We start from the raw sequence: 16,506 nt of genomic DNA on the forward strand, positions 1-16,506 counted from the left end.
ATACATTAAGAGTGATACATTCCTCTTAGTGAGCCTGTCTTTCACAAACATACACAAACAGGCCCTGTGCTAGCCTCTCACAGTTCCTGCTTGGCAAACAGGGAAGGTGGTTACCCATTCTATGGGTAACTTCTTCTCTCCAGGTCTGGTCTCCTCAGCCCTCTGGTCTGTCTCAGATTTCCTCAAGGCAAGGCCTTGGCTGCCTGGAAACCCCTCTGGCTCAGTCCTACTCGAGCCCACAGAGCAGAGTTTTGGCTACTCTGTCCAGCTTCTTCAAGCGTTAATTAAGGAATTCCCCAACAGTAATTTAATTTGCTTGATATTTATATTCTTTTCCCTCAAAGGAGTCATATGCCTTCAAATAGCATAACTCAAATTGACGTAGCTTAGATCTACTTACTGCGGGGTCCACGCTACACGATGTTGAAGGGAGACGCTCTCCTGTGGACTCCCCTTACTCTTCTCGATCTGGTGGAGTACAGGAATCAACGGAGGAGCGATCTGCGGTCGATTTAGCGGGTCTTCACTAGACCGATGCATCAATCGCTGCTCATCGGTAAAGTGTAGACAAGCCCTCAGATACCCAACACTGGAGCCTGTTGCACTGCTGCTAGACTGAAAGGCCAATTCCGCAATATGTTCATTTTACATTAGGAATACTTGAGTTAACACTTTGGATAGAGGAAACATTTCCAGCTGGTCTGATCCTGGTAAAGTGTTATATAGATAAGTTTGGAAGGATTTTACCATACACACTCAAACCAATGAAAAACAGTTCCATTGATAGTCAAAATTTACATATAGGAAAATAAGAAAAATGCTGCTTGAGAACTTAAGAGTTTGATTTAAGGATATTTGCTTTATATACTTTGATATGTAAAGTTGACAATTTGTGTTTTAACAGTTTTAAAGCTTTAGCATCTCCTGCCAATTATTGTCCAGGCCCCCCCATAATTTTCTGCAACTGTGAAAGTTTAATATCAATAAAAATCAGAAAAATGCTTGAAAATAAATCTCAATACCCATCAAAATTATAAAAAATAAAAATCAAAACCTGCCAAACCTATATCTAGAGAACAGCATGCATCTGTCAATGTTGGCAGCTTAGGTTTCCCAGCTCAGAGTCAAATTGATCTTTATAGGAAAAAAAAATTAAACACAACATTGCAAATTATCTCCTGCCAAACACAAACATTTTCCACTTAACATTTGCTGACTTAAAAACAAAACAAAACCAAAAACCACCCAAACAATTCAATCAAAATAAACAGGCTTTCTAAATAGCTCTTGATTTGTTAAAAAGAGGCACACTAGTAGGAAACCTCTTAAAACATTAACATTAAACTTCTTCGGTAGAGTTTGGTGTCTACACTATCATCAATAGACATTCTTCCCTTCTATATTTTTTCCTTTCAAATATACCCACAACAGGGATATGCTTATTGCCATATGATAAATTACATGTTTTCTGCATTTATTGCTATTTAATTATCTGGCCGGTACTACTTCTTATATGGAAAACCAAAATAAAAAGGGTGGAGGTAATGTTCAAGCAAGTTCAAAGGTCTAGAATGGAGTGGAAACAAAGTGAAAGGTGAATTAAATATCTGGGAAATTTATGCATTACCTTCCATACGAAACACTTGGCTTCATGTTAAACTCCAGTTCAGCAAGATTTGTAAATACATGCCTAGCTTCAAACATGTGATTAGTCCCACTGAAATCAGTGGGACTTTTTATGAGTTAGGCATGTGCTCAAATACATTTCTGAACAGGGCCTTAGCCCAGTTCAAAAAATAAACAGCAGGCCCAGGTTATCTTCTCTGCTTCTGAGAGATCATTTAGAGGCTTTCCCCTGGGGAACACCAGGGAAGGAGTGTGTCACAGAACCCTGGGGAAGGAGTGTGCCACAGAACCATCCCTCTCTTGGGACATTAGGAGCTCCTTCACGGGCGCATCTTGGCTAGGAATAGGCTTTGAAGTGTTTGGCTGGGATTGAAGTCAGTGATGAATTCTGACAGCAATCTTGCAGTCAATGATGCAGATGAATAACTTTACACCGATGAGTAGCTGCAATGTGTTAGTTCATTGGGATACTCCTAGGAGTGAAGTTACTTATATGCACAATCTTTTGCAGAATCAGGCTCTCTCTGCTTAAAAAGCCCAATCCAGCTTCCAGTGAAGTTGATGTAGCTTCATTCCCTGGGTTTAGCATGCTAACGCTATGCTGCTGAATGTGTTCCTAAGACTGCAAGGAAATTACATTAAGAAGTCATCTTTAAAAACAAAAAAAACCCCAAAACCCAACCTCCATCTCTCCTAATTTTAAGCCCAAATTAACTGACAGTGTCTCTCTAGTTTTCCCGGACAGGAATGTGCCACAGTGTAACTAATGCTCATATACAGTATATTTTCCCAAATTGAAAATTAAACAGTTTCATATGATGCAGGTAAAAAGCTAAGAGGGTCATTGTCTAGAATTGAACACCTACAGTTTTGAAACTAATCTGCAGCAATTTAAGGAATATTGTTTGAGAGAAATATTATTTCTATTGAAACAAATGATTTATCTGCAAAATTCCTTGTATGGGGATGAGCCACATGGAGGTCTCGAAGCAGTAGATTTAAGAAAGACAAAGATGTGAGACAGAGGACAAAATATAGAGAGGAGAAATGGGAAAAATGCATTTTCAGTATGGGATTTTAGTAAATATTTGTAAATGGGAGGGAATAAGATAGTTAAAAGGAGGTGTGAGAAAGGGCTCTCCACCTTACCAAAAAAACCTCATGTAAATGCACAAACAGAGGCAAAGCCTGAGATTTTTACTCAGTTTTACTTTATCCACACTCAGCCAGTTCTCCAAGTCATTTGTACAGATAACTATACAGTTACTTGTCTGGGGCTGACTATGCCAAAGGCAGCGTTAAGCCTTTAAGCATGGCTGGCATGAGCCAAATGTTCCCAGGAACCTGAGCACACATCTGCACTGGGAGCTTATGCAGTTAATAACAATCCTCAGCAGTCTTTCAAAGCAACCTGCTTCCTCAGTGCAGTTGGTTTGTTTGTTTAATAAAGCCAACCTGAGCATGCTTAAGGATCCTTTGTGGATAATGATGTCCTCAGCAGGCTTTATGACAACATCGCTGAGTCACAGAGGATAAAGCAGTACCTGCAATAAAAGCAGCACTAGCCACGAGATACAACCATTCCTCTCTGGGCTTTGAAGCTAAACAGGCTGCAGTGTTTGGGTTACAAAGAAAGGGTGGGTGGGTGTATGAGGTAAGGAGCAGGATGGAGTTCCTTGGAACCACTCAGACAGCCAGCTACTGTGGCCCAAAAAAGAGCTACTTATTCCCTGAGCCAGTCTCCACCAGCACTACTCAAGACAGTTACCAGTCTTACTACCTGCCAGGTTACCGCTACCTCAACTCATGGAGACCCAGCCTGTTTTACAGAGTATCTGCAGTCCCCACCAACTCAGGTGAGCAGGGGAGTATGCGAATCTCTGCCCCTTTACGGCCACCCACTATACTGCCCTCAGTGCGGTCTGCTTTATATGCTCGCTACTCCCCCCATGACTGGTACCAGGCAAACATGGTTCAATACAAAGGATCGGAGTCCTGCCGGCACTGGGCTGGCCGGCTGAATGCTGATTCTTTGCGACTGATGCAAGACAAAAGCCAGCTAACCCAGCAGACACAGGACAACACTGGAAGGAGCCTAGGACAGAGACTCTCTGACATAGATTTTTGGAGGTCGGAGCTGACCTATGAGCTAGAGCGTCTACTGACAGAGATTCGTGCCCTGGAAACAGCCAAGAGGCGGCTGGAGTGTGCTGCTGATGAGGCACAAAGGCCACTGAAGGTGAGTGAGAGGTAGCTACTGTTCTCTAAACCACTTTGGGGAACAGGCAAAGCAAATGGATAGAGTTCTAGCTTAATATCGAATGTATTAGTATGTCTAAGGGTACATCTATACTACCCGCCGATCCGGCGGGTAGTAATCAATCTATCGGGGATCGATTTATCTCATCTCGTCTAGACGAGATAAATCGATCCGTGAATCGACGCTCATACTTCACCTCGGCAGGAGGAGTAAGCAGAGTTGATGGGGGAGCTGTGGCAGTCAACTTGCCACCGTGAGGATAGCCAGGTAAGTCGAACTAAGATACTTCAACTCACATATCTGAAGTTGCGTATCTTAGTTCAATCCCCCCTCCTAGTGTAGACCAACCAGAAGCCTACTCTTATTTTTACCAAAACACAGCTCTAGAGATTGCATTTTGAAGATCTGAGATGCAAGTTAATTGCATTAACATGGATTTAAGTTTTGCTGTTTAGGAATGGATGTCAGCAAACACTAAAAACATCAGAAGTCTAGAGTTAGAGTTTATAAAACTTGTAGAATATTATCTATGAAAGTTATTTCTATCAAAGAAACTTGTATGCAAGTACAAATACAAAAATCAAAATTCAAGAGCATATCCTGCAGCTCGCCATTAGAAAGCAAACACCAACAGAGATAAGCATAAATCATAGACATGCATCCGTTATATACAATGAAACCATCCCAAAGTATCAAGTACAATTCTGTTCCATCTCTGTTAGAAGGCCACCTCTTACCAATCTGTTCAATGGTCCCTTGACAAGTAAATTGAAGTTCCTTTGTATAGTGCAATACTGAATTTGATGTAAATTTTCCTCTGGTTTGCTTGCAGGTAGCCTTGGAATGCTTATATAACCGTGAGAAGCGGATGGGGATTGACCTAGTACATGATGATGTGGAAAAGAACCTCATACGGGTATGATGAGACTTGTTATTTAATAAATTAATATGTCAAAAATAGCTAACAATCAAAGCAGGTGGTTTTTATTTGGACAAAACCCACAAACTCTCTCTGAAATTCAGTTGCAAGACTGAAGAGAAGGAGGAAAACACATCAAGTTAAGGAACCCCTGGTAATTTTGAGAAATTAATCATGAATATGATTGTTACCTTTTGGACATGATGGGTAAGGTGTCAAAGCTTTAGACACTACATCACATAAATTCTGTTCTAGTGTCTCGCCATATAATTGAATACCCAGTCCAATCTAACCTGTGGGAAGTTAGTCGACAGGGAGAGATGGGAATAAACACTATGGGGGAGGGAGCTAAGTGAGTTTATGTGAATGCAGCAGGGGTCATGGAAGAGGGGAAGCTGGGATGGAAGGATGAAAGCATACCCCTTTTTCCTCACCCCAATAGCCAGGAAAGAAAGCTTCATTCTGATGGTTCCTCCAATCACTGCTCTTGAGTTATCTTTGGGCTTCATCTGTGTAGTCACCTGTAAGGTAGTGTACTCACCACCCATCTTGTCCTCTTGTGTCAGGGTGCAATGTTGCAAGCAGCCCTTGTCTCCAGCACCTTCTGCTGTCCATCTGCCTCTCACCAGGTGCTTCATAGCTTGGCCCTCCAGCCAAGTCACACAAAGTTCTGCTATCTTCCAGGGTTCCAATTTGAAAATTCACAAAACATCCCAATACAAAAGAGCCTTCAGCTCCCTCTTGGACTATTCCTCAGCTTCAGGGTAAGACTTCAGTCCCAACCTGGACTCAACATTCCTCCTACTCGGCTTGCATGCCTCTTCCTCAAGAGTGGCAGGGGAGCCCAGGCTCCCTCTCTACTACGGGTTCCAACTCAGGGACCCTATATTAAGCAGCTAGGTCTGCTGCTTCATACATACTGCTGTTTTCCTGGGGCACTTCCTCCCTCCAACTTCCATTGTGCTGCTTCCCTGTAGCTTGTGCTTAACACAGCCTCCCAGTTCTCAGGCCTCTAGCTTCTCCCTAGGTCCTTACAGCTTTTCTTTTCTCTTTTCCTTTCCTGCCCTTTAGAGGATGACTCACACTCTGTGGATTTCTCTCTACAGAAGATTGGTTTCTCCCTTATAGCTACCCACCTGACTGTAAGGCCCAGGAATCTAATGAACCTATCCTAGCTCTGGACCCTCAATCAATCAGTCACAAGTGTTCTATTTGGCACTTAGCCAAGCAAGGAGTGTAAGGGGGCTTGACGGGACTAACTGACTCATCTGGAAAAAAAACTAGCTGCTCCTGAGGGTATGGCTACATAAACCATAGAGTGTGTGATTCATAGACTATCAGGGTTGGAAGGGACCTCAGAAGGTCATCTAGTCCAACCCCCTGCTCAAAGCAGGACCAACCCTCAGACACATTTTTTACCCCAGTTCTTTAAATGGCCCCCTCAAGGACTGAACTCACAACCCATGATGAAGCCCATGCTGCTCTGGCTTCATTGTATCGGTACATGAGATAGCTAGATTAAAGCTAGCCAGGATATGTCTACTGAGGCTGCAATTACGCTCCCTGATTACAGTGCAGACCTACCTTTAGTGGATGGTGGGCAGCGTCAGAGCTGGAATTAGGGGTAAAAAAAATAAAAAAATCACCTTATTGGCAAGGGTTCTTAAGAAAGTACTGAAATTGTTTTTACAGCATTTGGAGGCATGTTTAAATCTGAGGAAGGGTGATTAATTAAGCTCTTTGGAGCAGGGACAGTCTTTTTGTCCTGTTTGTACCGTTCCTACCACAATAGGGTCCTGGCCAATGACTGGATTCCTAGGCACTTCAGTAACACTACTTCTACTAATACAATCAAGTGCTCTTTTAAGTTCAAACTGACCCCATATGTATTTTCCTGTTGGTAGCTTTTGGATCTAAAAAAAACAGTCTTAGGAATTTGCAGTGTGAATATAACTGTCATTTTGTTCAAAGGCTATGCCATTGTGCGATCACTGTAAGACAGAAGGTGGTCTACTAAGAGGTGCTCCTGATGCTTTAGCATCTGCGAACATGAGCGTGTGTGTTCTTAGAGACTCATGTTGCCTCTAAGTTTCTAGGCTTATCATGGCAGAGGTTTGGGCCAGAATTAAAGTTGTTCAGGTACTGACTGTGCATTTTCTTATTTTCCTATCATTTCTTACATTTTTTTAAACTGGGGACCTTGATTTTGAATTTACAGCTTTGCAACATTTATGATTTTTACACCCTTAAGTCCAGGTTTGGACAATCAGACTTAGTGTCTACCCAACATCAAGGGAAAGTTTCTCCTTAAATGACTTACGGTAAACCACAGAAGAGATTTAAAGGGGCCACATCATCAAAGTCCAAATCCAGAACATTTAATTATGAGACTTGCCTGGTAACAGCAAAAGCAATATCGTAGTTAAGACTCATTACTTAATATCAGAGAAGCTCAAGTCTAGAAGCTGCTATCTTCCAAAACCACACTGAACAAATACTTTTTTTTTTTTTTTTAATTTAAGGTATCTTAAAGACTTCTGAAACCACTTAAGGAAATATGTTCAGTGTTTTGTAAACTCGTGTATATAAAACTATATCTTACAAGCTAGGTATGAAGGATACAATGGATTGAAGAAGGGAAGCAGCAGGGCAGTACAAAGGCAAAATTAAGTTTGTTTGGGAGACCATAATTACGGTCTTTACATGGTTTCCAACATGGTGTGTTTGAGTTTGGTTTTCTGAAGACAGGTGAACTTCAACTTTGAAGCTCTTGGCTAATATTAGTCCTTCTGAAGAAAACTATAATAGTATTCATAAAGAGTTTTTCCCTGAAGTGAGATTTTTCTCAAACTAAACTCCAAGATAACACAATTTTTCCCCTTAGGGAACGTGAGTGAGAAATTAAGGAATGTGGGTTAATAGTCTAAGCCTCAGGTCTGAAATGTCTCTAGCATGCCTAAGTCAAGCAGAATTTGACCCTATATTTGTTAGGGTGGTCCTGTCTACTAATGTGCTTGATATTACATAACAAGCCATAAACACTAATTGTATCAGTGTTAAGGTACAGCTTTATTGCCCAGAGGAAGAGAATAGGAAATCAAATGCTCCCTGTTTTGATTGGTGCACAGTGTATCATATCTCAGTACTGACAAAGGACATTCTCAACTTCCCTCAGGGCAGTTAGATATGTGATGGATATGTATGTAATCTGCAGAATAGTTAAGGTTTTTTTAAATACACTGAAGCAAATTAATGTAATCACAGTATTAACAGTTTGACATTTTTCCTTATAGGAAGTTGACTTGTTCAAGTCTTGTCAAGAAAGAATGAGAAAACTTGCAGAAAGAATTGATCAACAGTTGGGGTAAGTGTTTGCTTTTAAACCCCATCTAAAAGAAAGGGGAAATGAATCCAGTTTCCTTGTGAAATGTAAATTATTCTAGAATAAATAATATCTGATTTGATAAGTCTGATTACATTCACTTCCTTCAACTACTCAATAATGATATGGACAAAAAGATTCATGTTTCTATTCTCTCCTTGCTAGGTGCAAAACTGCCATTAGTATAACTGGAAGCAGGCATACATCAAAGGGAGATGATTATACATGATGGTTAGGCCACATGGGAAAGACATATATAAATAGATTTTATAATTACTGTTCTTGTCAATGGTACAGTTATATGAGTCAAGCTGAGGTGCATTTCTGCCACTCATTATTGCAACATCTGAAATAATTTTGTATTTAATACTGATCAAATAAAAGCCAAGTTTATATTTTGGTGGCATGAATTCTACTCACTTCCATTGGCTGTGATTGCTAAGTTAACTTTTATACAGTTTTATGACCAAATATGGAACATACAGATTATAATGTTTCAATTGAAAAGTATTGACAGAAGATATACTGCTGAGTTTAAATGCCAAGGTACTAGCAAATCTCTTACTACTGAGAAAAACAGGGTCTTGATCTTTCCCACTGAAGTCAAAGGGCCGGATGTCCACTGCTGTGTAAGAAGCAAAAGGAAGAGAAGTTATTACGAAGGTTCCATGTGGCTAAGAGAGCAAAAATGAAGCCACATATCCCCTCCTTGTGGGCAGGATGAGCAATAGCACCAGAGAGGCAGGGTGTGGCTTTCTACCCACCCAAAACGTGACTAGCTTTAGGTCAATCTGACTCCAAAATCTGCAGGGTTGGGAGAGCTGAACACTTTACTTGTCTTTCCATTCTGCTTCCCACCCATAGCAACATAGCTGGCTCAGGTGTTCCCATTGCAAGTCTCCTACCTTTTCCTCTCCAAGACAGGATGATAGAAACTTCAAAAGCTAGTTTGTCACGCCAGCTACAGGACTTCGCTACAGATGCATAGTGCATAAAACAGCCAATCTTTATCTCTATCCTTTCTGGCCATCCACCCATCACCAAAATGATGATTTTTAAATGTATTCAGCTGTCCAGATGTAATACCAGAGGTTAAGAGGTGGGGCAGGGATCGTCCCTCATGGATCAGTAAGTGGTTAAAAGACCGTAAACAAAGAGTAGGAATAAATGGTCAGTTTAACAGTGGAGACAGGTAAATAGCAGGGTCCCTCAATGATCTGCACTGGACCCTTGCTGTTCAACATATTCATAAATGATCTGGAAAAAAACAGTGAACGATGAGGTGGCAAAGTTTGCAGATGATACAAAATGACTCAAGATGGGGGTAGGGATAGCTCAGTAGTTTGAGCATTGGCCTGCTAAACCCAGGGTTGTGAGTTCAATCCTTGAGGGGGCCATTTAGGGATATGGGGCAAAAATCTGTTGGATGATTTAATTGGGAATTGGTCCTACTTTCAGCAGGGCTTTGGACTAGATGATCTCCTGAGGTCCCTTCCAACCCTGATAGTCTATGATTCTAAGTCCAAGCAGACGGCAAAGAGTTACAAAAGAATCCCAAAAAACTGGGTGACTGGGCAACAAAATGGCAGCCGAAATTCAATGTTGATAAATGCAAAATAATGCACATTGGAAAAGACCCTAACTATATATACACAAAATGATGGGTTCTAAATTAGTTGTTGCCATTCAAGAAAGAGATCTTGGTGTGATTGTGGATAGTTCTCTGAAAACATCCACTCAGTGTGCAGCAGCAGACAAAAAAGCTAGCAGAATGTTAGGAACCATTAGGAAAGGGAAAGCTAATAAGACAGAAAATATAATAATGCCACTGTATAAAGCCAGGGTAAACCCATAGCTTGAATATTGTGGGCCATCCTGGACACATCATCTCAATAAAAATATTATGGCAAAGCACCAGCTTTGCCTTGGGGCGGGGGGGGTCCTGCACTTCTAGGCAGTTAGGGTTTACCTCAGAGGTTTCCTGTGACCCTCAATGTAGTCCCTCTCCCCTCCTAGAGGCAAGGGTTACTGCTTACTGAGTCACCTTCATCATCGGCCAATCAACAGGTTCAGCATAAGAAACCTCTTTGGTCCCTGTTTTCCTTCTCAGGGAGCATTTGTGTGTGTGTAGGGGGGGGTTGAGGGGAACTCAGATCCTCCCTCTTCTTTGGGTTCCAGCCCAGGGACCATAATTGACAGCAGAAACAGATAGTTTTCCTATACTACCAGAGCTATAGCCCTTCCCTGGGCTACTTCCCCAAACGGTCCCTCTTAGGTACCTGACCACACTTGTTCTTCTGGGTCTTTTACATGCAAACTTTCTTTCTCCCAGTCTTCCTCCAGCACACCTTCCTACTCTCAGCTCCTACTAGCTGGTCTCTGTCAAGGAGCTCACTTTTAAACTAGTCCCAGCTGGTTCAAAATGGGCTTCAAGTGATCTGATTAGCCTGTTTCCTTTGATTGCTTCTAATCAGTTCTTAATTGGTTCCAGGTGTCTTATGGAGTCCGCCTGACTCAATTGTTTCTAGCACCTTCCTGACTGCTCTGGGGCAGCGCCTGCCCTGGTCACTCAGGGAACAGAAAACTATTCATCCAGCGTGCAGTGTGTTTTCCTTCTACCAGACTCCTGCACCCAACCAGTCTGGGTCTGTCATATATCCCTCCCCGCTGCTCAACACCAAGAGGTTGGGCAGCTTGGGACGCCATACAGTGCACACGTGACAAACCATCGGCATTGCAATGGCAGCTGCCTGCTCTATGTTGCATGTGAAACTGGAAAAGTTGGAGAGACAAGAACCACTTGGTTACCCTGGAGTTCTTCTCCTTGTTTCGGTGCATCTATTGAAGAGGGGCATGGTCAGTTACAAGGACAAATCTATGCCAAGCAGGCAGTAATGTAATGCTTCCACGGCGATCTGCTGAAACGGAACTTCGATGATCGACAGGAGTACCAGAGGGACTCTTAGATGCAGATGAGAGCTGTGCAATTGATATTTGGGACAGGAGGTGCAGTACTGCTGGACAGTCTCATGTACTCCCAGCCAGAAGAACCTGCGCAAGATTTGCGCCTGGGTTTTCTCTGCCCCCACATGTCCTCCAAAAAGATGACTGTGGGCAAGATTTAATATTGTCCTCTGGTGTTTCCAGGGTACTAGGAGCTGGTGTACCTCTTGCTCCTGCACGCACACAACCAGGTACAGGAGGTCCTTCTTGATTATGAAGTATGGCCCGGGCACTCAAGTTTTTCCCCGCTATGGGTACCTCATCTATCTCAGCCACCTCCTTCCCAGTGCTCTCATACCTTGAGTCCTCCACCTGGTCCCATCTGAAAGTTGCCTTCTCGTGACTTATCAGCTGGAACTCTGAGGGATCTTATTCTACTCTCTCAGATGGCTCTGTAGGGGTGGGGTGTGTGTGTGTGTTGGAACCAGTTTCTGAACCTTCCTGCATCTCGGGGTCTTTTCTTTTAGTAGCCTGTGTCTGCCCACCTACACAGGCAGTCCTTTGTCCTTATAGCAGGATTCGGGTACCCAATGCCTAGGCAGCCCTTTTTTTCCTTTTGGTCTTCAGCCTCCCCCAGGGGCGGGGAATAGTTCCTGGGATACTTCCACGAACATTGAGGAAGAACATTCTGCTGTGGAGGTCTCCCTCAGTTCAGGAGCTACTCTGCCTCTGACCCCTCCAGTGGGAGCAAGTTTCCAAATCCAAGAAAATCTCTTCCGATGAGCATGGGACAGGGAGGTGTGGGCCCACCCCTACTTTCACCTGAGTGACATTTCCCTGAACTTCTAGCTTTACTGATACGATGGGGTAGTAGCTAACAGACCTATGGACACATGTTACCACTGTACGTTCAGCCTGCGTTAACAGGCTGCACTTTACTAGTTTACCTGAGATCAGGGTAATAGCACTCCTGGAATCTACGAGCACTATGATTTCTACCCCATCCACTTTTACTGGCCTTGTATATTTGTGTGGGGTGACTGCAACCCCCACAAGGTTGAGGAGGGAGCATGGGCCACTCCAGTCCCCGAGATTACACTGCATGGGCTCTTCGAGGTTAGGGCACTGGGCCGCTATGTGACCCAGCTTCCCACACCTGTAACATCTATAAGTACTTCTTCTAGGTTAGGAGGTTTAGCCTTGGGGTTTCCCCCACCCAATCCATTCCCATCCTCCTGGATTCCCGTCTGGTCTTTGGCCTCCCTCTTCTTTCACGTAAGGATCCCCGAGTGTCTGGTCACCTAAACCCCTGGTATTGGTGTTGGTCACCTGCCTTGTATGGGGCCTTCCCTAGGTAGATAGGTCAATTCCCTGGCCGTCAATTGTCTCTCTACCAGCACGATTTTTTTATCATAGGTGGATGGGTTGTCCTGGCCTACACACACACACGCAGGTCTGGCAGTAATCTCTGCATAAATTGGTCTATGACCAACGTCTCCAAAATATTTTCCGAGCTGCATGCCTAAGTCCATAGCCACTTCCGAGCAAGGTGCATCAGATAGAACACCTGGGACCTTGGTGGCTTGCTCTCCTGATACTTCCAATCATAGAAATTCTGGGCCTGTACAGCTGCCATCACCCCTGACTGTTCATCTTAGAAAAGAGATGAATAAGGGGGGATATGATAGAGGTCTATAAAATCATGAATGGCGTGGAGAAAGTGAGTAAGGAAGTGTTATTTACCCCTTCACATAACACAACAACCCAGGGTCACCCAATGAAAATAGTAGGCAGCAGATTTAACATAACAAACATAAGGAAGTACGTCACACAATGCACAGTTAACCTGTGGAACTCATTGCTAGGGGATATTGTGAAGGTCAAAGGTATAACTGGCTTCAAAAAAGTAAGTTCGTGGAGGAAAGGTCCATCAGTGGCTATTAGCCAAATTGGTCAGGGATGCAACTCTGTGTTCTTTCTGGGTGTCCCTAAGCCTCTGACTTCCAGGAGCTGAGACTCAATGACAGGGGATGGATCACTTTATAATTGTTCTGTTCTGTTCATTCCCTCTGAAGCACCTAGCATTGGCCACTGTTGGAAGACAGGATACTGGACTAGACTGACCATTGGTCTGATCCAGTATGGCCTGCCTTATGTTCTTATGGAGGAGAGAATATGCCATAGCTACCACTTCCCTAAACATGCTCTCTAACCCAATTGTCAGTGCAATAAGCTCATACTGTCCATGCTACCCAGCAGAAGCCAATGGACTGTAGGATCAGATGGGCAGAAGTCAGGCTATACAGGACTGAAATGAAAGGAACCAGTTAATCTGTAAGCAATGCCAAAGTAAATGTGCTGATTAAAGATGGATTATATTTTAATGTAAGAACTTGTTCTTTGCAGTATCAACAGAGATGCACAGCACGCACTAGAGAGAGATCTTTCTGACAAAAACTCAGCACATTTTATTGATGAGAAGTGTTATAATCTGAGGAACACATCGGATAGCATCAGCTTCTATCATGGAGTGGAAAAAATAGATGGAACGTAAGTATGAATAATTATTGTACTTTCTATCCCTTATATGACACTCCCCCATAGCTGTGGGGCAGATTCCTATGCATGCCTTAATGTCCATCAGGGTCTCACCTCTTCTTCAAGAAAAAAAAGTGGCCTTTTCTTTAAGATTGCACATTTTGCCATTAGACCCTCCATTACCTTCAGTTACTCCTTGCTTTTTATTTATTCCTTCAGAAGCTTCAGGGAATGTCTACATTACAACAAAATACAGGCAGCTGTTCTGTGTCAGCTGACTCAGGCTCCTGGGGCTCAGGATGCAGTACAATTAAATTACAGTGTAGATGTTTGGACTCAGACTGGTGCCTGGGCTCTGGGACCCCTCAAGGAGGGAGGGTCTGCACTGTAGCACTTCAGTGTAGACACTACCTAGACTGATGGGAGGGTTTCCCTGTTGGTGTAGTTAATCCACCTCTCTGAGAAATGGTATCTAGGTCAATAGAAGAATCCTTCTGTTGACCTAGTGCTGTCTACACTGGGGATTAGGTCAGCTTACCCACATCACTTAGGGGTGTGGATTTTTTACACCCCTGAGCTACGTTGCTGGGTTGACCTAACTTTACAGTGTTGACCACACCTATGACTGGATCTATCTCCCTCTGGAGCTTATCAACACCCTTCATTCATCTGGCAGAGGGGAGATTAAATATTTACCAATAATAAGCCACACCACCAGGTTTTGCTGGCAAGGCTCCTTTGAAAGCAGAGGTGGCCCAAAGAGGAGCTGAATCCTTTTTACCTTCAACTCTGTCTCCACATATTTGAAACTCCTTGTTTCTTTTTAAAGAACATTATTTGAACAAGCAATTGTCATGAAAGTCCAGTCAACATGATTCTTGGAGATGTGTGGGAAGTTGGTCATCTCTGGTGCCTGTACATAACTTAGCCTGTAGCGAGCTTTATCTTCTAGCTAGAATGCTCCTTTAAAGCTATGGGAACCTTCGCAGGGATTCATGCAGATTTTTTCCCACTGTTTGATTCATAAATATTTCCACCTTTCAATTAAAAAAAAACAAATAAAAATCAAAGTAACATTTTGCTGTAACTGCAAAGTGTGATATGATTTGGGTCAAAACCATGCAAACACACACCAAGCTTTGTGCTACATGATATTTCCATAAAATAGCCCAGGGTTACTTGAGAATTAGGTCTATGGGCTTGTCAAAATTTTTTAACCCTTTCCATTACATTGGTAACATTGAAAAAGTTTGCCATAGCTCTACATTTACTGTCAGGATTTAGATTTTCAAAAGCTAATAAAAAAAACAAACAAACCCTAGCACTAGTCAGTTAATGAGAAAACTACTGATAACTGACAATAATCTGTCCTGAGGGTAGCCTTAGATGTAATCAAGAGACTTACATTTGGCTTAAAAATGACAGGAATAAAATAACTTCATGCAACAGAGGGCAGTGTTTGTTGTGCTAAAGGCATGTTAGCTGCCTGGTAGAGATCAATTTGCAATGCAGCATTACTTGTGGTTCTGAGTCTACTTCGTACATACGAATAATAGGTAGCACTACCTGCTGATGTCTGCTCAGGGAGGAAGAAGCAAGGTGGGTGAGATAATATTTTGCACTGGACCAACTTCTGTTGGTGAGAGAGTCTATTTATTTAAAAAGTCCTTTTTATAAGGGATCACACTTACTACTGAAATGCAGGCATCTCTGGGCTGGAACTTGGCAATCGCTCCACTGGCTCTAACAACATGACACATGCTGGGAATTGGAAGCGAACAAGAATATTCTAGCTAACTGAGGTAAATATAGTCCAATGGGTAAGTTTTATACTCTTAAAAGCAGCAAAGAGTCCTGTGGCACTTTATAGACTAACAGATGTATTGGAGCATGAGCTCTCATGGGTGAATACCCACTTTGTCGGATGCATGTAGTGGAAATTTCCAGAGGCAGGTATATATATGCAAGCAAGAATCAGGCTGGAGATAATGAGGTTAGTTCAATCAGGGAGGATGAGGCCTTCTTCTAGCAGTTGAGATGTGAACACCAAGGGAGGAGAAACTGCTTTTGTAGTTGGTTAGCCATTCAGTCTTATTGTTTAATCCTGAGTTGATGGTGTCAAATTTGCAAATGAACTAAAGCTCAGCAGTTTCTCTTTGGAGTCTGGTCCTGAAGTTTTTTTTGCTGCAGGATGGCTACCTTTAAATTTGCTATTGTGTGTCCTGGGCGGTTGAAGTGTTCTCCTATTGGTTTTTGTATATTGCCATTCCTAATATCTGACTTGTGTCCATTTATTCTTTCACGTAGTGACTGTCCCATTTGACCAATGTACATAACAGAGGGGCATTGCTGGCATATGATGGCGTATATTACATTGGTGGACATGCAGGTGAATGAACCGCTGATGATGTGGCTGATCCGGTTAGGTCCTGTGATGGTGTCGCTGGTGTAGATATGTGGGCAGAACTGGTATCAAGGTTTGTTGCATGGATTGATTCCTGAGTTAGTTACTATGGTGCAGTGTGTGCTTGCTGGTGAGAAATGCTTAAGGTTGATGGGTTGTCTGTGGACGAGGACTGGGCTGCCTCCCTAGGCCTGTGAAAGCGAGAGATCATTGTCCAGGATGGGTTGTAGATAACTGATGATGTATTGGAGAGGTTTTAGCTGAGAACTGTAGGCGATGGCCAGTGGAATTCTGTTGGTTTCTTTCTTGGGCTTGTCTGGCACCAAACACCAGAGAGCTTGGTGAGAGAGTCTATTTATTTAAAAGTCTTTTTATAAGGGATCACACTTATACTGAAATGCAGGCATCTCGGGGCTGGAATTGGCAATAGCGCA

General features: G+C 42.8%; 1 protein-coding gene across 1 annotated transcript in view; it reads left to right on the top strand.

The window, feature by feature from the left end:
- The first annotated feature begins 3,292 nt into the window (after positions 1 to 3,292).
- Positions 3,293 to 16,506, top strand: part of TEKT5 (tektin 5) — a 55,556-nt gene continuing 42,342 nt past the window's right edge. The window contains exons 1-4 of the mRNA XM_032787274.2: positions 3,293 to 3,865; positions 4,719 to 4,802; positions 8,099 to 8,169; positions 13,537 to 13,680. Of these exons, the coding sequence (XP_032643165.1) occupies positions 3,293 to 3,865; positions 4,719 to 4,802; positions 8,099 to 8,169; positions 13,537 to 13,680 (872 nt within the window). The remainder of the gene's footprint in view (positions 3,866 to 4,718; positions 4,803 to 8,098; positions 8,170 to 13,536; positions 13,681 to 16,506) is intronic.

The sequence above is a fragment of the Chelonoidis abingdonii genome, chromosome 9 (genome assembly GCF_003597395.2).
Source record: "Chelonoidis abingdonii isolate Lonesome George chromosome 9, CheloAbing_2.0, whole genome shotgun sequence".
In the NCBI taxonomy this organism is placed as follows: Eukaryota; Metazoa; Chordata; order Testudines; family Testudinidae; genus Chelonoidis; species Chelonoidis abingdonii.